The 26272-nt window shown below is 38.3% G+C and overlaps 1 protein-coding gene across 1 annotated transcript; it reads right to left on the bottom strand.

Annotated features, from left to right (window-relative positions):
• Nucleotides 1–2553: 2553 nt before the first annotated feature.
• On the bottom strand, nucleotides 2554–26247 carry HEPACAM2 (HEPACAM family member 2). The gene is made up of 9 exons (XM_049798580.1): nucleotides 23717–26247; nucleotides 17911–18261; nucleotides 16510–16794; nucleotides 9616–9912; nucleotides 6263–6388; nucleotides 6154–6178; nucleotides 5993–6030; nucleotides 4587–4660; nucleotides 2554–2670 (listed from the first exon to the last, which is right to left on the bottom strand). Exons 1-9 carry the CDS (start codon nucleotides 23784–23786, stop codon nucleotides 2554–2556), a joined length of 1383 nt encoding a protein of 460 aa, XP_049654537.1. The 5' UTR covers nucleotides 23787–26247.
• Nucleotides 26248–26272: the final 25 nt, after the last annotated feature.

Raw genomic sequence — 26272 nt, 5'->3', positions numbered from 1 at the left:
GAAATGGCTTAAAAGAGTGTGTTTAATGAAATAGTTGAGTATGTGGCAGCCACATAACACCCCGTGACTGTGGAGCCCAGAGATGGAGCAGAAGAGTTTCCTCAAAAACTTATTTCACGTTTTCCCTTTGATTCTTTGGAGGAGCAGGGGAGGTAAATCTGCAAAAGACTGTTGTGAACAGTGACTAATATCACCATGAGAATGTAAAAGTACAAAGCCAGCCATCATCTCAGCTCATTTTTTGACTGCAATTAGGTTATGAGTCCATCAGTCCAAACCCAAGAGAGTTTAAGAGTTTATTTAGTTTCCAGAAGTATTCTTACTTTTTAAGAGCTGGGGCACATCTAAAATTTTGTAATTATATAGAGCATCAGATGCATATGTGCATGTGTGGATGAATGGATAAAAAGGCTGATAAAAGCATAAGGAAAAGTGGAAAGAAGCAGCTATTCCCAGTGTGTTAGGCATTGGCTAGTCTGTGAATTTGCTGGTACTGTCACTGGGATTTCTAGTAGCAAGAGAGAGAACGTCAGCTAACACTGGTAGATGTTAGATTCAAAGAGAGGATTTGAAAGATTCTCAGACTGTAAATCTGAGAATGAAACACTGTTCTTGACTTATTTTTCTTTGCACATTAATTCTAACAAATGTATGAAATTACAGCAGTTCCAGTCAGACCCACTGGGAAGAAGAGTAAAATGATCACTTTACCAACAAACCTGTTTGGCACCCATAGTATCCGTTCTTTTGTTTTGCACAAGGAGAAATTCCCACCGTAAGCAGAGTGCAGGCAAGTTCTATATCATTTTTCCCATGAACATTGCTGATTACTGTACCGATGGCTGCATACCAAGTCCGTGGGATCCATCCATAAGCAATCATCACTTTGCACTACAGGAGTTTAGAATTACTTTCCCAGCTCCATTCCCTGTTCTGTGGTGTTTTGTTTTTTCCTTATACTGAATGCTGAAGCATCCTGCTGCAAGTGCCAGTATCGACTTAGTTGTCCTTATTTATCTCCCACTCAGAGTGCTCCTTCGCAGCAGGTCAGGAGTTGGAAAATTCATGAAAGTGATCTTTCTAATCTGAGTAGTTTACCCATTGTCATGTTTAGCGGATTTTTTTAGTGAAAATTTTATTCCTATGTTTCTTTTTAAAAATCTTGATATATGAAAAGATCAGCAAAATGGGTTTATGCAAATGAATCCTTTACAACTATAGAACATGTTTGGCGAAGTTTGAGCTGAAATCTGAACTGTTAGAAAGTTCAAGTTACCTATACTTTGAATTTATTCCTTTTTTAGAGGGGTCATGTATCAGTGAGAAAGTTGAGAAGGAAGATATGTAGGAGGAAGAATAAGAAAAGATGTACTTTATGAATGCTATTTTTTACATCTGGTTTAAAAATTCATCTTAATGTTCAAAGGGAGTAACTCCAAGCAGAACAAAAATGTCATTAGTAATTCATTATTGCTTTCTCACTGATCAGCTTGCTTTACAGGCATGGCTTGTTACGTCTGCATACATAATTTGGACACACAGTTGAAGATGTAACCTGCACAAAATTTTTAATAGTGTAAGTACTGAATACTAATGCAGTCACATAAGCATTGTGATTACTCATCCAAATGATTAGTATGTTGGTAAGAGTGCATATTTTCCTTTTGAACCATAAAAGAAAAAGAACACATCATAAAAACATGAAAAATGTGATATAGTAGGCTTGTTACCAAATAAAGTCTTGTGTGCTGTTCTTAATTTTCAAGAAATACTGTTGATATTCAGAACAGATTTATGGCAGCTATACCACAATTACAAAAACTTTACAGTGCATTCACTCTTCTTATGCCAAGAAGTGATATGAAGTAGGTGATTTGTACAAAACCAGGACTACCAGACACTAACTGCATAAGCACAATGTGCCGTGGTCTTTCTGGTATTTAACTCAGCAAAAGTGTTTTTGTGGAGTTCCCGACCAGGGTACTGCAGAACAAGAATTCTTTTGCTTTAAACCATTAGTTAAGATACAAATTAAGGCATTGCTTACTCAGGTAACTAAGCATCATACATTAATATTTCAGTGACTTTTTTAACAAACACTGGTTATTGATCAGCTGACCAGTTTCAACATTGCAACTTCCCTCCCCACCCCAGTTCTACTTGGCACATGGTGGGCAGGTCTGGAAGCCGTGCTGCCAATTAAACTGCTTTGATTGAAGATTTAACCTCCTCAGCGGGAAGTGCTGATGTCTCAGTGCCATGAAACTATAGCCATCCTCTTAAAACATTTGGGAATTTTCATTTGAAATTGTGTTTGAAGATCTTAGCTTTTGTTTTTCACACTTAGACAAAACTGGCACGATGAGACAACAGACTGGAGTCTTGAGGAAAAGTGAGGGATTGGATAGGAAATGGTAGAGGAACTAATGTAGCTTATACATGTTTTCCTTACACTTTTCACTAGAATCAAACACCAGCTACCAAAATGTAAATTGTTCTGGGTACAAAAGTATTTGTCTTTGAGCTACCACATGAGTGCACATGGGCTTTAACTTACTGTTGATGGTCTTGTTGCGGCTGCTCAGGAATATGCTGAATAACTTCATAAACCGTACTAAGCATATCCTGGCCTGGGACAAAGACAGAGCCAGGAACAGATTGGCTTGAAACCTAAAAGTAGCAAGGAGTATTCCTACTGTAAGTACAAAAGGGAGAAGATTCAACAGAAATTAAACTGATAAGGTAACTTCTCATTTTTTTAACTTTTCTCTACCAATGATTTGCATATGTATTTAACAGTTCATCTCTATTAGTTTACATTTCATTTTCAGTAAGTTTTCATCACATTTATAGTAAGGCAAGCAATAGTTTCAAATTCAATTAGGATCTTGGAAGAATTGGGATGCAGCTCTTGCATTTAATATAGCACATATTTTCTATTAGTTTACCACAAGTCAAGGAATGAACATTTAATAAAGAGAGGAGGAGGAGAATAGATAGTAAAAGAGGAGAAAATATTCAGGGAAACAGTTCAGCATAAAACTCCCACCAGCATGTCAAAGAGAGGGAACTGCAAGGAATTTCCATGAATGAAGTAACAATGAAATTGTTCAGTATGTCAAGTATACAAATCTGCTGTTACGTCAATACAACACCTACAGTCCCCATCCGTAAGGAATTCTCAGTCTTTCTGCTTATACCCAACCTTGATTATCTGCACTTTCTTATTTTTCCTTTTTTCTGCTAACTAACTAAAATGAATCAGTGGATCAAATGCTGACTTTTTCTGCAATGCCATAAATCTGAGTAACTGAACAAAACCAGTGGAGTCTACCCCGTTTCTTGAATTTTCACTGAAAATCAGAATAGATTTCATTGCTTGTACATCCCTTCTGTTGTCCTTGTCACCTCTGTCTCCCTCCTGACCTACTAAGGCCCCGATTCTGCAAGAATGTGACTTTGTGATATGATCAGCCTAAGGGATGTCACAATGTGCTTAAGGCTGTGATGATTTAGGGCCTGATCTCCATACTTAATAAGCTTCCTAAAGTCACAAACCTTCACAGATACAGTTTGGCTCCTCTGTTTTCTAAAAGCCTTTTATCTCTGCTGCTGTAAAAGTCTGTCCTCTCCACTAACCTTTATGATAGCACTCTAGCCCTAGAAATGTCTATTTCAATCATCTAACCCCAGCAGAGAAAAGGGTTTATTAATGCATGACTGGGTTTTGCTAATACATCATGTATTATGAGAACTAATCATAACAACAAAATAGGTGTGACTGTTGATGTGACCCTGTGTGATCATGTTTTAAGAGTTCGCCCTTACCTGACCATACTGATGGTCTCCAAAGGTACAAGATTGTATTGCCAGAAATTTTCCCTAGCAAAGGGAAAGTGTTGCTTCCACTTCCGGCTAGTTTCAGTCTGTTGTCCTTAAATTTTGTGGCCCTATTTCTCATTTTTTCTTTGTCCTTTTACGCCACATCAGAATGATCTCCAACTGCTATACAGTAATGTCAGCAAAGACACAATGCAGAGAAGTAACATATGTAGTAGGAATTTTTCTGCTAGCAAAATTCCTGTGCTTAACTCCTCCCCCACAATACATGAGGCTAACACAATAATTCTTGTGAAATATAGCTGAGACTTAGTTTGCATATGTTTACAATGAAAACTTTAAAAACCCCCTTGAGGCTTTTCTGCACTGCCAAAGTTGTATATTGCATGAGCAGGTCCAAGGTAGAAAATGGTGTCGCAATAGTTAATTTGCTTGTGTGACACAAGTGGTTCAGTGCTGCCCATCTACCCAACACTACTAATATTCTTTTAATATAGGGTAGCTGAACTGAGAATGTTCTTTTTAGAGCTTGTTGAGTTCCTTACTGTACCATGTTGATACAAGTACTGAACTAGTAACACAGTAAAGAAAGTGTAAGTACTGGATAAACAGTAGACATGAATATGTCATATAGACATCTGTAAAAAGCAACAGAAGCAAACTGACAGAAAGATTCTAGTATGGATATATAGTACACCTTAACAAATAGAAAAGAAACCATCAGTTTATGATGTAAAGTCACATACCCTAGAACCACTGGCAAGATCAGGAATAGCGACAAATTCATATATCCCAAAGTCATCCAAAGCACTTTCATGTCCTAAAGTTAGAACAAACATGAAAAAAGGTATCGGGATGTAATATGAACCTGGAAAATAATGACTGGCAAAGTAATTTGGCCTAGTTTTTAAAACATTTAAAAATTGGTTGTTTGATCTTCTTTAAACTACTTCCCTGCCAAGCTCCTAAGCCAGTGTGGAGCGAGGCAGGGCAGCTACACAGCCAGCATGCACAGTGCCTTGGCTATCTCCAACAGCTTGGACCAAGTGAGGAGCCTCTTGCTAACCTCAGTAACAGTTTTGGTAGAGCCCTTAGGACTTTCTTTGCTGGAAGGCTAAACAGACTGATTTACTTTCACTTCCCATAGAAAAGAGGCCCAATCCATAAGCTCAGCACATCTACACTGTAGTGAGATGGTACCATCTGAATCTTTCATAATGCTGAGAATCAAAAAAGTGAACACGATACTAATAGGTGCCACATTATTAAACCAGTTGACAAATTATATCTGGGACTTGAGACACAACTTTTAGTTAGGGTGGGAGTCTCTTTCTCTATCTTCCCACTGTCCAGGAGATCCGAGACTCTGTTGTCTCTTGTGCATCACTCCACAGCAAAGGGTGCAGCACTAAAGACAGCGCTGAGATTCTCTCCTCCGATACCACTTGCTGGGGTGAAGTATCCTCTGTGCTCAAGTGAATTTCTTACCTTCCTAAGCTTCAGGTACTTCCCTATTGTCTTGTATGTAGCAGTTTATTGCTTATTTTGATGCTTTGGTAGAAAGGGATGGGAATAAAAGTGCTACCCTTCCAAAGGATGGCTGGTCTCCAGCCTCTCCTGCCCAGGATCATGTAGGAAGGATTGTGGGAGGAAAACAAGCAGTGAAAAAACCACACTAGGTCCTGATGACACAGAAAAAGGTAGTATAGAATATGGTAGAGGTTAAAATATATATACTGTAATATCATGTTATTATCTCATGATTTTGGTATCAATTGGTGCCATGAACATTTAAAATTGTGATCCTCCCATGGCGTATCACCTCTTACTACTATCCCATAGTAACACTAATTTATTTCATATTGGCAAGAACAGTGGAATACAGGTGATTCTAATCCCAGAATACTGGGATTAACAGCTAGAATTCAAACCAACAGGGTACATACTGCTGCGAACTCCAGGCATGAGCTAAACCCACGCTGACCTGTGTTCATTTTGGTTCTATCTTAAGTAAGCTAACATTGAAGTGTCCATCCCAAGTTAAAAGCACACTTCCCTTCCTTTCCTTCTTTCTTTTTGTATGTGCAGATGCTAATTTTTTTGCAGGAATGGATTTTGACCTTATGCTTACATTTCTTTTAATTAGCATTACCTGAAAATGTCTGCGCCTTTCTGTAATCAGCTTCTGGCCTAGAAAACATAAACATGTTTTTCAGTTTGATGTCATAAGCCAAGGAAAGAAAATTAATATGATAAAATGCAATTCTCTTGATGGAAAGGACTTCCAGACCTAGGAATGATTTATTTTTGTACCTGCTCTGCAGCTTCTGTTGTATCACTGAAAAGAAGAAAAAAAGAAAAATCATTCTTTTTGTTCTGATGGTCCAAAAGAAGAGCTGGAGCATGCTTAACTTTTACATACCTTTATGTGGCTGATATCTTTTCCATATGAATAAAAAGGCCATAGCTAGGATCAAAAATAATGAAATTCCTGTTATTACTGCAAGAGATGACAAAGATTTTCCTTTTTGGGCCAGCTTTTCCAGTCCTGTGACAAAGAAGGTGAGTACTGTATTTAGTCTCTTGTTCTGTACAATGTGCTACAATGACACTGAAAAATGTGTCTTTTGAAGTCATCTGAAGCTAGTCATCCTGCACAGAGATACAAAATAGATACAAAGTTTGGGTTCATATGAACGGGTAATATTTTTTTCCCCCCACAAACCTCCTGAACTGGGAAATTAATGATATGCAGTCCAGAACAGATTGGTACCTAGAGCTAAATGAAGGTCAGTAAACGTAATCCACAAATTACAGTACCACAAAAAGTAGATGAATATTCTAATTCTAGGCAGAGAGACACCAAACTACCATGCAATTAGGTGACAATTAGGTGAGCAGTTTGTGCTAGAAGGGAGGAAAATCCTAGCTATAGGAGCTGTAGAGTAGGAGGGGATAACTGAACTATTGTTATTTTTTCTAAAGATTTTCAGGTCACTGACAGTCTGGTTGTCTATCAAATCCCATCAGAAGCCAATAAATTATGTTTGTTTGTATTCACGTCTAAATATATCCAAAGTATTTCTTTCCTTTGCTCAGATCTTTTGGTAAGATACGCATTAGCAGCAGTTCTCCAGCAGGATTTACTGACACAACACAAATACAATATGTATATAATAACATACATAAAAGCATGTGGAAAACATTTGCATAGAATTTGCAAAGAGACAAATATGAAAGTTAAGAAAAGCAAGACATAGTTGCTTGTGCACCCTTAATTTCCTCCTCCTGCTTTGAATCATGCAGAATTCATGTAATTAAGGGTCATGTCACAATCCATACAGTAAATTAATGCTGCATATTTGTCAGTGCCAGCTTTATTAGTACAATTCAAATATGTATTATTTAGCTGGATGTGTTTCCAGTACTTCAATGAACTCCTGTACAGAGAGCTAGCATTGCTTACATCTACTTACACCTCCATGTAATTCACTGGCATTTTGCTGGCTAAATGTGCAGTGGTTATTGCAAAGATTATATATGTACATTTCAAACCAGATGCATCCCAAAGATACAGAAAAATAAATCACTGCAATTTCACCATATTTCTTTCATACTCCTGCAATGTACTGCCTTCCTCAGAAAAAAACCCCAAATGCTGGAGAATCAGCTGAGTCCTTAAAAATGTTCTTTAAAATGAATAATTTCAAATTTAGGCTCAATAAATCTTTCCTCCACAGGCATACCAGTATAGAAAACAAAGATGTGCTCTTTGTGTGCATTTAACACACTTAAGTTGACTCGAGAACCGAGCAATGACTTGTGTACATAACGAGATACCACTTCCTCTATTTTAAAATCTAACTAGTCTTGGCTAAAACTGGGTAACAGCTTAGTGCAATCATTGATGTAATTGTAACTTATTGATTTAATTGTTTTCTTGATGATTTTTAGCACTAATTAGGCAGCTGTTTATAGCACCATATAGGTGAGTTTCAGTCCCTTAGGTGAGGAAGTTGTGTAAGGTCTTTTGAAACAACAGAGTTCCTGTCGCTGCTGAAAATGGGGTTTCCAGTATTTTGAGAGGCACAGTCCAGGCCCTGTATCTAGGATTATGGGGGCAGGGGGAAGGGGTATGGAATAATATTCATAGTATTTCCTTAGTGTGTTTAATCAGTTGCAACCAGAATTTAGCCTGAGCAGGATTTCTGAGGTTTAGCCTCGTGTGTGAATTCATACCTCTTAGATTCAATCAGTGCTGCATTGTAAAGTGTAGGCCTGACATCTAGATTTAGTGCTATCTGAATAAATACTCATCAAGAAGAAAAGGGCTATAGAGAGGGAAACTGATATTTTTAAATTTTTGAATACACAGGATAAAATATTTTAAAAATATTTATTTAGGCAAAATATTTGTAATTAGGAAATGTATGATTTTAAGTGCAACTAAACATGAAGCTGTGGAGTTTTCCCTTCTTTTCGGCCTTTGAAAGGAAATGTCAGCTGAATTTCTTAACACTTACTGATGAATATTCAGATATATAACATAGCTTACATGAACTTCCTGGAGAAATATCATGTTTATTTCTACTGACACATAGCTCTGGCTGCATTTTCTTTCACCACTAACCACAATGTTTAGTCTTAGAGTGCAGTATTCTCATGGTAAAATTTCAATGCATCTTCTTTCCAGTACTGAAAGCCATGGATTTGTGATGAATCTGTAAGTCAGCCTGAATGATGGACATCTGCTCTCCTTACTTACCTGACTAACAAATGCCTGAGCTTTTTGTCTGTACAAGTGAAATTGCTTTGTTAAAGTTTTCTAAAAGGCAATCTATTCTATCTTGTTGAACATTAATAGCATACATTCCTTATCTGAAAATACTTGTATAGATTTGTATTAATAAGACATATCAGACTTCCTCAATATCTTGTTCTTTGCTGTATGTTTCTGGAGATTTTCTGAAAAACAGCTTTGTTGCTGTTCAACGCAATCTGATACAGGAACTGAGGTTATAATGTATGGGAAATAAAGGTGGGCGTTCAGCAGAACCTAGCAGTCAATCCATAGATTCATAAGTATGACAGTGGAATCATTTTTATGAACAGATTGTAATAAAACCATTCATCATCACAGCTTGCATTATTATCATACACTGAACTAAGGTTCTTATAACAGCTAACCACACTGGAAAAATATTAAAGACCTTCATTGCTGTGAGTCTGTGCCTGGTTATTTTAGTCAGTGATGTATGCTTGAAACTCTCCCATGCACTGGTTGGCTGGTGGCCCCAGGGCTCACAGCTCCTGAAAACTGTGGGGCAGTGAGCCTTGGAAAAAATCTGCCCTTGGGAGGAAAGACCCACCTTGGCATTCAGCAGATTTCCACATCATTCTCTTCATTCATCTTTATCATTTTTAAAGGCAAAAAGTAAGAAACAGAATAAGAGACATATAATTTTGCCATGTTACTTGGTCATGATGAGGTCTGCCTACTGAGGAAGCTTTTCTACACAGGGGATAAAGTTCCAAATGGCCAAACATATTTTAGAGTCAAACTCCCACAAAACTTCAGCATCTTGGTGGGTCTTCTGCCCAGCCACGTCACACTGCGAGTAAAACCCAGATCCCACTGAACGGCCAAAATCCTTTTACTACATTGTTAGCAAGACCTCTCTTCTGATACATACTCTCTCTAAGAATTATTTCCTTCTTCTGGGGTTGGCACTCTGCTGAGACGGTACAGTTACAGCAATGAATTAATGTTCTTACCTACAGAAGTAACGACGACTGTGAAGTGAGTTTCATCTCGTTTTCCAGTCGCATTGTTGAAAGCACAGCACATGTAATCTATTGTCTTCTGGGCCACTTTATCAGATACAACTTCCAGATGGGGTCCATATTTGATTACATGAGTGGTATTGTCAGCCCTTTGAATCCACAAATAAGTATTTGGTGGATTTGAATCTGCTGAGCAGTCAAACAGTACAACTTCCCCCATGTCCACTGTAAACACTGCCCCTATATTCAGACCTTTATCTGATTTAACTCTAAGTCCATAAGGTCCATCTGCATTGAAAAAAAAAGAAAACACAGTGGAAAAATTAAAATTAAAGTACATAATTAAACTTTAAATAGAAGCATATCTCTAAACTTAGAATTTGTAAGTTAGACTAGTCTTTAGAACAGCTGGCATTGCATTCAATCATTTCAATTAAAAGGCTTTCAGTTCAATAACTTGACCTGTATTAGGTTTATCTCAGACTACACCCACTTAATACTGATCTAATCACTGTTTAGGGAAAAAGCACAGGTCTATGCATTGTTCAGTACGATAAAAAGAACGAAAACTGAAAACAGTTGGGAAAAATGTGAAGTAAAGCAGCATGTCTTCTTCAGGGGCATATCTGACCCTTTCTACTTAAATGCCAAACTTATTGTCATAAGTAATTTCTCTGCACATTTAAAAGTGAACAAATTAGCCTTGAAATATATAAACATTCACTGTAATGCTTTGCAGTATAATAATTATTTGGGGAACTATTCTAGAGGCATAATATAGAGTGGGGTGTGCCTTACATAACTTCAGAAAAAGTTTTCCATAAATAAATGCTAAAATAAACTTTAACCTTCCTTCCACTTTAGTAGGCTTCTATTATTTCAACATTTATGTTTCTTTCAAGAATAAGCCCTTCTGCTGAAAGCAAGCTGTGTTTCTGAATATAATTAGAAGAGGCATATATTGTCCAATAGTCATAGGTTTATTATTCAGAAAATTGAGCAGCTAAGTATTTTTAGGGTAATCTTCATGGGAAAATGGGAAGGGAAACTAGATATTTAAATACGATATTTCCCATGCTATTTTTATTGATCATTTCATATCATGGGGTTTTTGTAACTTTACATGTTAAAATCTACTTTTTACAGGGATCTAAGTATAGAAATTAATGTAGAGAATATAATAATCAAAATGTGCCTTATTAAATTACTTTTTCCAGTCAAAAGAACTAATCATTTTAATGTTGCTAATTTCCTAAGGTCTTACATACATAATCAAAAATGCATAGACCTAATATTGACAGAAGCCAAAAGAAGAAAATACGCAAAACATCTTTTGGGTGGGATCCCTGAAGTTCAGTAAAGCTGCTGACAAGTGCCTGACACAGAATGGCACAGCAAAAAGACAGATAAGTAATATTATGCCCATTGTAGACAGTGGAATAAGTAATATTTCCACCTTCCTATGGTTGTCTGGAAGCATTAAGATAACGTAGCTGGGTTTGAATGTGAAATTCCCTGCTACATGAAATGGCACACTGGCACCAGAACTTCCTCTAACGTGCACACTTCTATTTATTGCCTGTCTTTTTTTATGAGACTGATTTATTCTTCAGGAACACATAGGCAAACACACTTCCCTATTTGTGAAGGCTTAGACAAGAGAATGTACACCATCACGCCATGACCTCAGTTCAGTCCATTTTTAAACAAATGTCCATATTTCACAATGTAAACTTGCCAACCTTTTTATTTTCTCTACTTATTTCTTAGCGGTAAGACTTTTGCAGTCTCGTTTCCAGGAAGGCCCAACATCATGCATAATATTGACTTGGGAAATGCCATACTGATTCACTTCAGAATGAATTAGCGTTGCTCCCACCTACATCACAGGGGCCACTGAAGAATCAAGGCATTTTTTAAACTCTAGATGCTGGGCTGCTTCTTCACAGGCTCTGCAGTTCCCGAGCCATTTGCTTTACTGTATCCAAGAGCCAGCTGACCCTGTAATGAGCATTTCTGGGAACTGCAGATCTATCACCACTGCTTTGGCTTGGCTGACCTCACTCGGGCTGCACGTTTCTGTGGACGGGAAGCGCTCCCAGAACACCAGCCTCTTACAGGGGCTTGCCCCTTAGAGGTATTTACTTCCCTTTTTTCAGATGGGAAAGGACTGGGATGTACTGAACTTTGACTTTTTCATAAATGAAAGTAAAAACCCTCACACACTATTTACAGGCAGGAATGCACTTTTTTACTTTTCAGAGCAATTCAGCGGATCCTCCTATCCATTTCTTCTATCTTAGAAGAATTAGCTTTTATTTTCATTGATAATATAACTTTTTATGTATGTAAACAGAGATTAATGGTAAGAATAGCTGACTGGTCTCTGTGCCCCCTCACTAGACTGGGAGATTTGCCACAGTCTGCAAAAGAATCAGAAATGAGTTCTGCTTTTTTATCAGTATCATAACAATGCAGCGTAGACAGACAACACTAACAACGTAACTACACTTTTGTATGAGACCTGCAAATTGAAAGAAACGATTATAAAAACAGACACACGCTGGCTGGGGAACTATGTTTGAAAAAAACAAAGAAAGGTTTTCTTAAGACATAGTCAAATCTTGGCAAGGTCCGAAAAGTGGCATTCCCTGATGAAGACAACACGAGCAGCGGGTAACCTTTTTGCTTCGTGTGGATCGGTCTTTTGCCTCTCCTGTGTACCGTGTACATCATCGAGATCCCTAAACACTGGGTAGCTGAGGGATATACACAGCTTCGAGGATGATTCTGAAATGCAGGTAATTAACCATTTCCTCTCTAGGACTAAATATATTCTAGCTTTGGGAAGTCTCAAGGAAGGAATCCCACTTAGTCTGTTAAATTCAACTCCGTCAGCACAGTATGACAGTTTTCTGCTGCAGCCTCCATGACAGCAGCTTCTTCCAGTCTTGAAATAATTTGTTTCTGGGTCATGCTACTGCAAGAGCCATGTTCTGGGGTACATTATCATCGCAGCTAATGGAGAAGCAGAATAATAATGAGAAATGAAGAACAAAACACTTTTGATTCTCAGTAAAAAAACACAGTGACAGCCTTCGTGGATCCCTCGGCTCTATTTCTCCTTTCTGGTATTGTTCTCAACAGAAACCTGCCTCTTGTCTCAGTAAAGCCAGTTAACTAAATGACTTGTAAAATAATAAATCATCCGTTCTGAGTAACAATTTACTGCTCTGTGGGAATATTTCCAATTTCTCCTATCACCATGAGACTATTACAGTTTCCAAGCAGATGGCAGGTATTTACTGTGAGTGACCTTTTTTTTATCACCTCCAGTAACTCCCCCGCAGCAATGACATATGGCACATAGAGATCCCGGGACCTGTTCTGGATTGTTATTGACAACTGGGAGCTGGGAGACAAACTACCTCTGCAGGCAGAGGTTGGACCAAATTATGTGACCTCGTATGGCTCAGAAAGTAAGACCTGAGCTCTCATCACTAACTTGGATATGGATAGTAGCGCAAGTATGGCAGTCTTTCAGCATTGCATTGTTTTCCCTTAGTATTTTTTTCAAATTTTAAATTATGCACAAAGCAAACCCTCAGTTCTGATGAAATAAAAAGTACATTCTGAAAATGCAAATACTTATAATAATACTTCCACATGTGGAGAAAAACTGAATCTCAAAGTTTGATCTTTTGAGCTGTATATCACAATCACTCGAACAGCAAAAGCTTCCAGAAACGTGGACACCAAAGTAACTTTGAGATTTTAAAGTTCTGCTAAACAATGGGTAAAAAATAGGTTTTCAGCTTAGAACTTGAAAAGATTTTTCAAATTTGCTGGAAAATACATGTAATTGAAGGAGGGAGAAGAGAGGAAGCCGTACCATAACTGAGACTGAAGGGGCACACACCTTCAGTCAGCACAAGTGACCCAGACACCCGCCAGCGCGGTAAGTGCTCTGGAGCCAATCCTGTGTGCAACAGGTCAGAAATGAGAATGCCGAACACGCTGTGCCACAAACAGAAAGAGCAGTCTGAAAGGTAGCAAGAGTGGCAGATACTTTTCTAGCCTGACCTGATTTTACTGCATTGTAAGAAGGCTGTCAGGTTGTGCTGGATACAGTGTCCCCAAGTTTTGTATAGGTATTCTTTGAAGAGAGAGGTGTATAAGGCCCATTCATAGCTTATTAAGGTGAGAAAAGCAGCAGAGGCAGTGCAATCGTATACATGCAGCTCTCGTTCTTAGCACCTTAAGCACTTAAGTGAGCTGAGGTTGTGATTGTACAAAAGCAGGCATTTAAAAATGTGCTACCTTGAGGAAAGAATATGATGATTATGTTTTTATTACAGTAATGACAAGTTAAAACTCCATCGGTGCTGGCTATTTCCTTGTAGAGCATATTGTCATGATTCCTCTGTTTAATGTGATGGAAGCTCAGGTCACATCTGCCCTGTTTAGAACTGTTTGCAGACGATCCTTCATCTTCATATCTGCATTGCTGTCAATTTTATAAGCTGCACCTAAGGGATCAGCTCTCATCTAACAATGTCCTTGTTGGTCTTTGCTAATTTAGGCAGTCTCTTTCTCTTCTCCTGGTGCAGTATAGAGACACACACATTTTAGATGCAAGACACCCCCTTATCCAATTCTTCCAAGTTAATAATTAAAAATAAATAAGTAGCAGAATGGATAATCAGAGATGAAAGGAGGAGGAAAATATGACATAGTAAGAGTTACAGGTTCTGAATATACTGGTAGTGCAATCATACCAGGTCTGGGGCATGGGCTGTCTACTGGCTGCCAGATTACAGAGCCTGGCAAAAGCAAGAGGGAGCACCAGCCCTTGGCTGGACAGGAATCCAGTTCCAGCCCATGCACTGTGCCATCCGCACAGTGCCACTGGATAGACTGGTGTCCTGGTTTCAGCTGGGATAGAGTTAATTTTCTTTCTGGTAGCTGGTATAGCGTTATGTTTTGGATTTAGTATGAAAATAATGTTGATAACACACTGATGTTTTCAGTTGTTGCCACGTAGTGTTTATATTAAGTCAAAGATTTTTCAGCTTCGCATGCCCAGCCAGCAAGAAGGCTGGAGGGGCACAAGAAGTTGGGAGGGGACACAGCCAGGGCACTGACCCAAACTGGCCAAAGGGATATTCCATACCATGGGACATAATGCCTGGTATATAAACTGGGGGGAGTTGGCCGGGGTGGGGGCATGGATTGCTGCTCGGGAACTAACTGGGCATTGGCTGGGAAGTGGTGAGCAATTGCATTGTGCATCACTTGTTTTGTATATTCCAATCCTTTTTTTATTATTATTGTAATTTTAAAAAAATATTATTATTGTCATTATTATTTTCATCCTTTCTCTCCTATTAAACTGTCTTTATCTCAGCCCACAAGTTTTACTCCCCCCCCCCCCCCCCCCCCCCCCCCCCGATTCTGTTCCCCATCCCACTGGGTGGGGGGAAGTGAGCAAGCAGCTGCCTGGTGCTTAGTTGCTGGATGGGGTTAAACCACAACAACTGGTTATATCTGGACAGGACTGGCGGCAAGTATATCCTGACCTGTCTGATTTCAGCTCTCATCTGAAAAGGACAGTTCGACCCCTGAGGACATGAGGATCAGAGCCTGGCAAGGTCACATACGTAGCATGTGCTACTTGCAAAACTTGGGAGGCACTAGGAGTTGACACTACAGGAGGCATAAGGAACAAAATGGGAGTGCCCTTCCTAAGATTTAAAGTATCGTTGTTGAATGTTGACTAAACCAATCTTTTGTTCTCTCCAACTCATTTTGTTCATGAATTCAATCTATGCTCACAGTTAAGTTCCCCTCTGCTATTGTTTCCGGTCCAAATATATGGCTAGCTTATAGTCTATTCTTCTGTCAAAGTTGGTCTTTAAGCAACTCTTCTCGTTCCCTCATGTTTCCCACTTGATGTGGAAAGCAAAGACTCCTTTCAGCTCTGTTTCTGCTAAACCAGACTGAGGTCTCTTCTCCATTCTTTTCTGTTCTGCTTCTTTTGAGTTCAAGATCATTACTCTGGGATGTGCAGGAACTGCACACCGTATTCTATATGTGGTCTCATCTTCCATGTGCCATTAGTATTCCCCTTATTTCCTTGTTGGAAATGGTTTGCCAACACACCCTAGAATTACCTATGTCTTTCTCATGCCTGAATCACACTTCCAGTTTACAGACATCTTGCGATAGCTCAATCACCCAGGCTCGCTGCTTCAGTTATTTCCCAACCAATCTCCATCTTATCAGCAGTTCATGGTTTTTATTCTCTAAAAGTGCGTGCCCATTTATTGTTTACCAGCAAATTTCATACCAGTTCTATTACTCTGTCAGTCATTCAGTCCTCTCAGTTTAATGCCACAGGTGAACTTCAGTGACATACTCCCAATCTTTATGCTGAAGTCATTAATGGAAGTATTAAACAGGACTGGACTCGAAATGATCGTGGGGAAAACAACTAACACCAGTCCTTCAGCCTGGTATTTTCTGTACTTAGCTTTTTGACACTGTTTGCTGTCTCCATTTTCAACAATATTTTCATGTATACCCATCTGAATATTTTTTTCCTTTGAGTCACATCTTCTCCAGATCTAAATATGTCTGTACTTTGGAATTCTTGAAGTTCCTATTTGAGTTCTGCAGTTCAGACTCATCTTCACAACTATGTAACACTGAGTAACTTCTTATTACACTGTTCTATGTTAGAGCTGTATACAAACAAGCTCATTTTGAATGCCAGCTCACATATAATGTTGACTCAACTGTTTTCTGCCCGTTTCCATAGTTAGAGGCACTCTTTCCAGCCAGATCATTTATACAAAGGTAAATATGAATATTTCATATACTCACAATATATGGTTGGTGCAATTATCTCACTTTCCAGTGCACTGACAGGATTAGATACCAGACAGCTGTAGTTCCCAATGTCTTCTTTTACAACAGGAACAATTAGAACTGTTGCATTGTTTGATGAAAAGGTGTAATTAGGGCTGGCATGGAGAGGCTTCCCATTTTTCATCCACTGGTAAATTACCCTTGTACCTTTTTCCACAGTACATTTTAATGTAATATTCCCTACATACTCCACTACCCCTGAAGATGGTTCACTATGTACAATTGGCTTTGTGACAGGAACTGTAAAATAAAAAGATAAGAAGAGTTATAAAAGTGATGAGCCAGTATATTACAGTCTTCACTGCCAAGAAGATACAAATAGCAGTCACCATCCTCTCTGGAAAGTACTCAGATTTCAAATTTATTTATTAAATGTGGTTGAATGTTGAAAAAAGAAGGCCATATTCTCATCTGGTGACTGTAAGAATTGTTCTAGTACTTAAATAAAACTTTACTGTTTATATTACTGGTAATACAACAAAGGCTGCAGCCAGGTATACCATGGCCTCCAGCTCCTGCCTCATAAGCAGATCCCTGAGGCCACAGAAACGAAAAGAGTGCAAAGCATGACACTGCCCACAGTGTGCAACTTCCTCAGCATGGCTGCCTGCAGCTTTGCTGGCAGCAGGCACTGCTGAAATACACTGTCGATCCGGTCCTGAGGATGGCTGCAAACTGGGACAAGTATGGGAGTTAAATGGCAGCCTCAACTTTGTCACGTCAATATGTCATTCATTTAATTATTTCAAGCCCAACAGTTACAGGGCTCGGTCTGTATAATGCATAAATTATAACAGCCTCTTATCATTCTTTTAGATAATTTTTTCTATTCCCCTCCCCCCCCCCCTTTTTTTTTTTTTTTATATCTCCACAACAAGGAGCAGAGTACAAAGAGGAAACTTCAGTATTTTAGGAATTCAGATCTGGGCTTCTTTTACAGACACAAGGTCACCGGCAAAAGTCAATAACTGCTCTTCGATAGTTACAGAAAGTAAAATTGTTCAGGGAGAATGACTATTTGAAAGTTAATGCATCCTCATGACTGATAGCACAGCAGAGCCTTATGAAACAGTAATTCTTAGAAGTTTGTCTAATTTAGTATTAATTATTGGTTTCTATAATCCTTCATTTTTTACTTATGATCCAGAAACTTTAGTCAATATATTAATTTTGTTTCAAGATGACATATTGTAGGATTCCCTGCAGCAGCAGTGGAAAACAACATAACTTGTTAGTATTTATTCAGGTATGGTTGGATTACATTGTACACGATTGTAACTGGATACTAAGAACTAGTACTTCAAAACTATTGCAATTTTATTTTCAAAATGAAGATACTGTATTTTACTAACTTACCATCAACAGCTACTTGAATCTTTTGACTGGCAGCTATTGTCCCGTTTCCACGGACATTGACTTTTACAATATAATTGCCCTCATCACTGATACGCAATGGATTGATCATCAAAGATGCATTAGGTGGCATGAGGGTAAACTTGTGTTGATATTCCAAGTCTGGAACTACTGTTTGATTTACAGAGCCAAGCAAGTATTTTGGATTACTTTGAGGCCTCTCAAAAAGCCAAATTATCTGGATTTCAGAAGCTGTAGCATTGAAATTGTAGTCAACAGTAAGATGGAGTGGTTGCCCTGCAATACCATGGATAGTATGAGATGGCACTGTCAACTTTAAGGCGGAACAAATACCTGCATAAAAATGAAAGAACAAAAAAAAAAATAAACAAACCCAAACCACAAATGGAAACACTAGAAAACCTCAAATGAGAAATTGTCACAGAGAAAAAACTCTCAGAGTTAAAGCTTACACTTTTTTGGGTGTAAGATTTCAGAAAGATTTCAGAAAGGGGCAAACTCTCATTGACCTCAGTGATGTTGCATCTAGCTATAGAGCTTCAGTTCTAAAATATATGAAAAGCCAAAGGAAGGATATTTGCTATTTCTGTGCAGAGGATCTTTTATTGTTGAAAGTCTGACATAAGGCCAAAGGTTTGCATTTACCTCAATGTTTAAAGTATTTTCCCTTTAAAATAATTCCAATTTCTAGAGCTTATATTGTCTAACAGTCTTGGATTGGAAACTCAGTTTTTTAAGATTTTTTTTTTTCCTGAGTTTAGCTAGGGAGAAATTTCTTACTGTTACTTTGCCAGTTATACTCAGAAACTGACTGAAAATCTAACAAGCAGTACTTCCATGAATTTGTCTGATTAAAATGATGGATAGTTGTTATTACTGTCTGCACTGTACACATAAGACTAAATTCAAGAAACATTACTAAGCTTGCAAAAGTAAAGTATTAAAATTTTAGGAAAGAGCAGAATTAAGGTTTGCTGTCGATATGCACGAAATAAAAATTTTCAGCCACATGATTAATCCTGTTCTCCGAGAATCCTGCCTCCCTCAGATGTGCAATGAAGGCCACTCCTGAGTTAATCATCAGTGTTGCTGTGTTCATTTTAATGAGTAATTTTTAATTGTGTCAGCTTTAGACAGATTTATAGAACATTATTAAAACTTTACTCTTAGGACTGAGTGATCAATTTCCACAACACTCACAAGTACAGCAATGGTGTGAAGTGTTTACATTAATGAATTGATTTCACACCACCATTATTGTTTTCACACCACCATTATAACTGATCAGACTTTACGGATGAGGAATTTATGCACATAGAAAATTAACAGCAAAAATAGCCACTCATTTTGGATGATCAATTTGAAATATTAAGGATTGGATTTTTCAAAATACACATAAACAGATTTTAGTATGTTCAGGATGCAACTCCTAATGACTTCAGTTGCAGGTTTCAGCGCTCAGCTTTGAGTGCTCAGTATTGCTGAAAAACACACTGCCAAGTGCTAAGTCAAAACCCTGGGAAAAAAGCAACCTCTGATTAGTAATAACGTAAAAAAAAATTATTTAAATAATCCATCTACCACTGCACAGGAGCGCACTGGAAACTGAGAGAGAGAATGCACCCACCGCCCAGGGCAATGTGCAATGCTTTCACCATGCACCACCTATTCCTTTCCTCCTGCTGAACACCTTCTTTTTGACATGCTTTCCAATACCTGTAATAAAAAAGTAACTCTCCTGCCGAAGTACATATACCCTTTACCTGGAAAGGGAGGCAGAGGAAGATATGTGTGAAAAATACGACTGTGCTATTAAAGATTAATATAATGCAGAGACAACTTTGGTTTTTGCATCTCCTACCTTCATAACATTTGTCTTTATAACAAAAAGAAATCGTTAAAGGTTCATTTGTGTCTGATTTCCTAGGTTATATAGCAGGAAAAGATAAAAATGTCAGTTCAGTAGCATAATATGGTATCTGTATATGTCCTCTGGGTTATAATCTTCCCATTTCACTGCACAGCTGTTTGCCACTTGAGCTAACAGCAAAGAAAACTGTCGCTGGGGATCAGGGTAGGGACACAAAAACGGTGTGGGGGTCACTGATGTAGCATGACAATATGCAATACCAGTAATTGATGTCAGAGGTACTCTGGAAGGGCATGAAAAGTAGCAGAGCAGAGATGCCATGGAAGGGGACTGGCTTGTGGGTAGCCAGCAATGTTGTCCATGCTGCTGAAGGTGCTGCACAAAACCACATCAGAGATACTAGCTTTATTTCAGGAAAAAACCCTATTGCTAAGAAATCTCGGGTCATATTCTGTCCATTCTAGTCAGTTTTACAGTCAATACAAATCCAGCTACAAAGTCTACCTCCAAAAAAGTAATTTTGTTGCTGGCTTCACTTTTCATAAAGTTGAGCAATACTATACTCAACTACAGAAGTCAGTTCCTGGCGTCTCTGTAGGTAGGACAGGAAAACCCGAGGAGAACGTGGCAGAACACTATAGGGGTGATGTGTATAAAGACAGTGAAATCCCTTGACAGAAAGACTGGTGAACCTACCTTCTCAGGGGCTAAAGAAGAAGCGAGCGAAGGATTTCAGGTTGCATGGGCACTGATGTGGAAAGGACGGTTGGGGGTCAGCTGAGATGGGAGAAGAATGGGACAAAAAGGGAGGAAGAGTGTAGAAAAACTACGGAGAGACTTAAGTGGAGGATGCCCAGGAGAGAGATGTTTACATGCTTAACTTTTTCTAGATCAAAAACCTGAAACAGCTGAAGCATACCAAACTGAACCCTCCTCCCCTACCCCTCTTTAAAAATATTTTTGGCCTGGTGTTCTTCCACTGTTTTCCAATGCTGCACAATGCTTAGGGACTTGCTAGACTCTGGTTAATGGGAGATTAGTTTTTTGGGATTTGTAACATTTCTCAGAGGCGAAATCCCCCCTGCAAACCTTAAAATGCAAATCAGATTTAAACTGCTGTCGTCCATTTGAAAAAAAAAGAGCGCAATTCCTCAGTAAAATCCTTCACAAAATATTCAATGTAGGAAATATATTTCACATAACCCACCAAGTACATTTCAATTTTTAAATCTCCTTGACTTAAGTCAAAACCATCTCTCAGACACTGGGAGATCTGTAAATGATCAATTAAAAGATCTGCCCATATCCTTCCCGATTCTTTACGCATGACATTGCTTGATTTTTGGGTTTATCTAGCTGTCAATAAGCAATTGTGCTGTAGGACAAGAAGCTAGTAACAGCTGCAGAGTAACCATAAAATATGTATAACAAATAATATTTCTCACAGATCCATTTGTGCAGAAAATTAGCAAAAACCAAGCAGGTCTAGTGAGTACAAGGAAAACCAGGGTGACCAGTACAGAAGGTATCACCATAACAGAGTAAGATAATTGTGGCTGGAAAACTTAATTTCTTCTCAGTTAAAAGAGATGGGAAAAGAAACCGTAAATCAACTCGGTTCCACTTGATTCTTGGGGAAAAATGGCTCTATGTAACCGCTTGGAAAGACATTTTGATCTGCAGTTAAGCAAATTCTTTTAGCAAAGACCAGCGGTGGTCAGGGAAGAAACTCCGTTTTCCCCTGGAGTCTGTTCAGGAGTGGCTTTGGGTGAGTGCAGGCTTTGCTGCTCTGCTGAGGTGATTTCACGGAGTGCCATCCACATGCAGGAGCTCCCCCGTAGCTGGCAGGGCCAGAGGCAAAGCAGGCTGAGGCTCGGGGAAGCTGTTAGGAGACAATGGCGCTCTGTTGGAAGGCTAAGTTTTACAGGAGCAAGGCTGAGAGACTTCTAGCTTTAACAGAGACCTAATCTTTTGCAGTCTGGAATAGTAAACTAATTTCATAAGTTTTGATTTTTAGTCAAAACTGAAGACTGTTAACGACTAATCCTTGAATTAATGTAAATAGTGAAATTCAGCCAATGTGCCAAACTCTTACTTCATCCTCATGGGGCACAAATTCCATATAATTTAAGCCTATCTCTATAGCTTTCTACATATAATACCCATTTTTCCAAGACAATGGAATTCCAAAAACTAGTTTTTGTGTAATAACCATCAGGCAAGCGGGCTGTACCAAAATGACCTCCACTTGGGGCTCAGTGATCTGTGCTTTGCTTCCATCTCACTTTGCTATCACCAGTATTAGCAAGCACAACAGAATTGTTGTTGACATAAAACAAAAGCTGCAGCTTTAGTTTAAATAAAAAACTATGACATAACTTTTGAGTTTAAGGCACAAACTGAAACCCGCTTAGCAAGGTTTTGTTGTTCTCTGAATTTAACATGCACATCTCCCTGTCAAAGTGAGTTTGCATTCTCAACTGCTTTTCACCAGAATGTTTATTTAGCTCTTCTGCTCTCCAAAAACCCCGAACTTGGAGTAAAATGTAATTAGATCAGTGGCAATAGTTTTCACACTTTTTGGAAATACGTTCATTTGTGAAAAAAAGAGATATAATGGACCAGGAAATTTGCAATTCCTATACCCGCAGTTATAGCAGCAGGGACTGAGGCATACTCTTCCCCACTTTGGGATTTTTGCTGCAGAACAAGGTCCACTGAGCTTTGTTATTTGACCTAATTCTTGCCTCTGTGGTCACTATCTTCTGTGGGCTTTGTGTCATGCCCCCAGTGCACCCGATTCTTGTTGTGAGATAAAGTACAAGCTGCGCATTTCCCATACTAGGAAACATGTATCTCTGAGTAAGAGTATATGATGAGACTTCCTGGTGAACAACTGTGTACAATAAAGCACTCTGCTTGCATACCAGTATCTCTTGTAGAATTTTAATAAAAAATGTCAAAGTTGTAATGTAGTTAAAGTGAATATTTACAGTATCTTGTTATCAAACACTGTTTTCATTTTTAAAGAAAAAATCTGATGAAATTCATATAAAACTGCAATTGTTACGAAGCCAAACTCTTGGCAAAGTATTTAGCTTAAAATCAAGGAAACTAGCTGATGGTAGATGAAGCTCACAAAGGTGGTTAAAGAAAAATTGTCCTTACACATGAATGAGTAGAGGATGCACTACATTTTTAATAGTATATATTCCCTCTGTTGATATTTACAAAAACAATTAAATACAGAAAAAGTGAACTACAAGAGTTTGTAGAAGTTTATCTAACATTTGATCACGATATTCCTGTTAAAGTGCCTAGAAAATCTATTTTTTTTATCAACTGCATGGATAACAAATGTATACTTACAAAAACTGCACCCAGATACCAAACAAATGTACTATTAATGGGAACACATTCTTCAGTTGATTGAAAGCTTAATTTAGTTTTAATACCAAGTGCATTTAAATATTACATACAAATTTCCCCTGTTAACTGTAAGGCATCATAATGAATTGAAAAATAATGTATCAGCACTGTCTCAACATAATGCATTTTTAAGGAGATGTGTAACAGCTTCTGTATAAACTTTGGTTCAGAATCTGTCCCGCCTTACTTGGTAAAAAGAACGCACAATGTATGTATTACTTAATAAAATGTGACAATATATATATATATATATAACCAATGCCCACATTTTATTTACAGATTATGTATAGTGCTAATTTTTGTCAGTTGCTAAAAAGTTTCTAGCTCCACTCATAAAACAGGGTGACACTATCTGATTAAAAGCTTTTAGGCTACCTTCTTAAAATAAAACATCTGACAGTACAATAGAAATATCTTTAAATTTAGAAGTATAAAACCAATTCACATTTCCACAATGACAATCAAATATAATTCATAACTGTTTCTTACCCACAAGCAGAAAATATATTTTGCACTGTAAGTCCCAAAATAAGTTGGCTAAAGGGCTCCATGAAAGCATCCTGTCCCACACAAATCCCACCTTCTTCTCAGTGCTAAGCCAGGGCTTGGACCTGCAGCTGCTGGTTTATTTGCTAGGGAAATCAGCAATGAGTTAACAGGCCCTATCCTGTCCCCTGCCTTATGTGATTTGAATATGTGTATACAAAGAACAAAGGGAGTGGAGCACCTGTTAAATGAGCACCCATCTTCATTGCCTCTGACTTTATCGTAACCCTTCCCTGGCAGTCACAGCAAATATGACACAGAATGTAATAAATGAGGCATAGAATACAAAGTACGTTCAATTAATAAAAATAAGTGAATGCATCCAATGTATGGGTTATGTAGTTATTAACATCCTTTGGTTACTGTTTCATAAAAAAATACCGTGCTGCTAGATGGTTCTGCTTATTTAAAGAAGCATTCAGAAGATTTTTTTTCAGATCTTGTCCAGTGACAGCCTCTCCTTTCCTGTTATAAAAAATATTAAAAGCCTTCCTTAAATTTTTTTCGAGCACTTTCAAGCCCGTAACTTTTCTGTATCTTTCCTTGACGTAAGAATAACTTGGCGATGATTTTGTTCCCTTTCTCTAAACAACATGTAATGTGAAGTGTCTATCAGGCATCTTCTAACAAAAAATCCTGTGGCTAGAGTGGACAGCTTACTACAGTTGTTGAGTTAGCTGCTGATTACTGTTTATTCTGCATTAACTTACATTGGTTTAATTAATATTAATATTAACGTATGATTTGGATTTTGTCCAAGGCTGTCACTCACTGTACAAATCTAATCAGCTGCAAACCAGGCAACCTCCCACAGTTGCATGTGCAGTAACAGTTTGCAACAGCAAATATTTGCATCGACAGGGATGGTTTATTCATAGAAAAACACACTAAGTTTTTGCTAAACAGCACTTAACGCAGACTATTATGGATTAACAAATATTAGGCTAGACTGCATCCTGCCTTGTGCAGGAGGAATTGGTAGCAAGGAATTGCCTCCCCCCACTGCAAGGGCCTTGCAAGGTGCTAAGCCCCCACCAGAAGGGCTGAACACTCAATTTTTACTTAAGGGAGGTGAAAATACCCAGATCCTTCTAGAATTCTTAGCAGCTCTGTACAACCAAATGTAAGAAACATGAGGGTTGTTTCAGGTTAACAAAAATCCAAGTACAGCACTCCCACCAGAAATAATGTCACCACCCGTCATGGGCCAGTAGACGAAGAGGGTATTTTGCATATTCCCAAAGGCTTCCCCGGTCCACTGTCCTGCCCCTCCTGAATGCTGCTGTTTATAACCTGTTTAATCCATTTAACTGTAGGCTAGATGTATCAAATTGCAACCTTTTACAAAACCTGAGTTAGAAATTATTATCTAATTGGTTTCAACATGTAGTGAGTCGCAGATTCCAATTTCTAACTGAAACGAATGGGAGCTTTCACACTGGGATAAAGTCTGTGTTGGTGTTTTAAATGCCCTATGTTGGCAAAGAAAATTAAAAAAAAGAAAAAAGGTATTAGCAAAACTATAATTTTCAAGTGTGTCCCCTTATTTCCAGCATTTGGATATGCTCTTGATGTCATTAATATGCTGCAACTTTTTACACTAACTTACACAAATAAAGTGGCCGCTAAAAAAAGTACATTATTTTTTCTATAGGATTCTAGCTTGTGCTGGTTGTTAAATGTTGTTTAGACTTAATCAAACCCCACTCACTTCTTTTTAATAAAAGCAACTACATTAAAGCAACTTTATTTGCAGCGGTAACATTCTGAATACTTAAGTATTTCTGAAAATTTTAGTTATTATTAACAAGTAACTTTGCTATGTGCTAAACCTGTTAGAGGTTTTCCACAGAAATAACTATGGATTATATTCCCAACGGTAGCCAGAATTAATTAATTCTTGCTAAAGAATGCACAGAGGGGACCACTATTCCCGACTTCCCTTCATCACTATGTCAGTGCAAACGGCGAGCAGCATGCTTGCTTTTACGTCACACCCTGCAACAAGTTATGGGCCAGCTGGGGAGCTAAATAACAACGGGACTAGAAAACACACGCTGAGCTGACCTACGTGCAGACTCCAATAATTCCAAAAGGAAAGACAACCTTTTCTGCAGGCATTACTATGCTGCAGCGGATGTGTTGGTAGCTTTACTATTGAATGTCATCTCCAGTTAAGCAAAGATTATAGGATAAGTTCCTCCTTTTTTTGTATTCGTGTAAAATATTTTAAAAGTTATCAGCTTTTATTTTTTTTAGTTGAGATCTAGACAACCCAAGTATAGAGACACACATGCCTGTTTTGTGACGCAAAAGCATCTTCCATGAAGAGCTCCAAGGCCCTTGTGCGTAACACCTGAAACAACCCGAGGCAAACAGAAAATTGTCATTGTCCAAGCGTATTTCCCAGCTAGTCTGTCTCTTTAGACAGCGCCTCATTTCGTCTTCTCAGATAACTGCTTTCAAAGTCTAAACAAGCGAACCCCAATGCTCAAATAC

This window comes from Accipiter gentilis, chromosome 4 (assembly GCF_929443795.1).
Source record: "Accipiter gentilis chromosome 4, bAccGen1.1, whole genome shotgun sequence".
Taxonomy (NCBI): Eukaryota; Metazoa; Chordata; class Aves; order Accipitriformes; family Accipitridae; genus Astur; species Astur gentilis.
The sequence above is the reverse complement of the archived record's forward strand: the minus strand, read 5'-3'. Positions and strand labels throughout refer to the sequence as shown.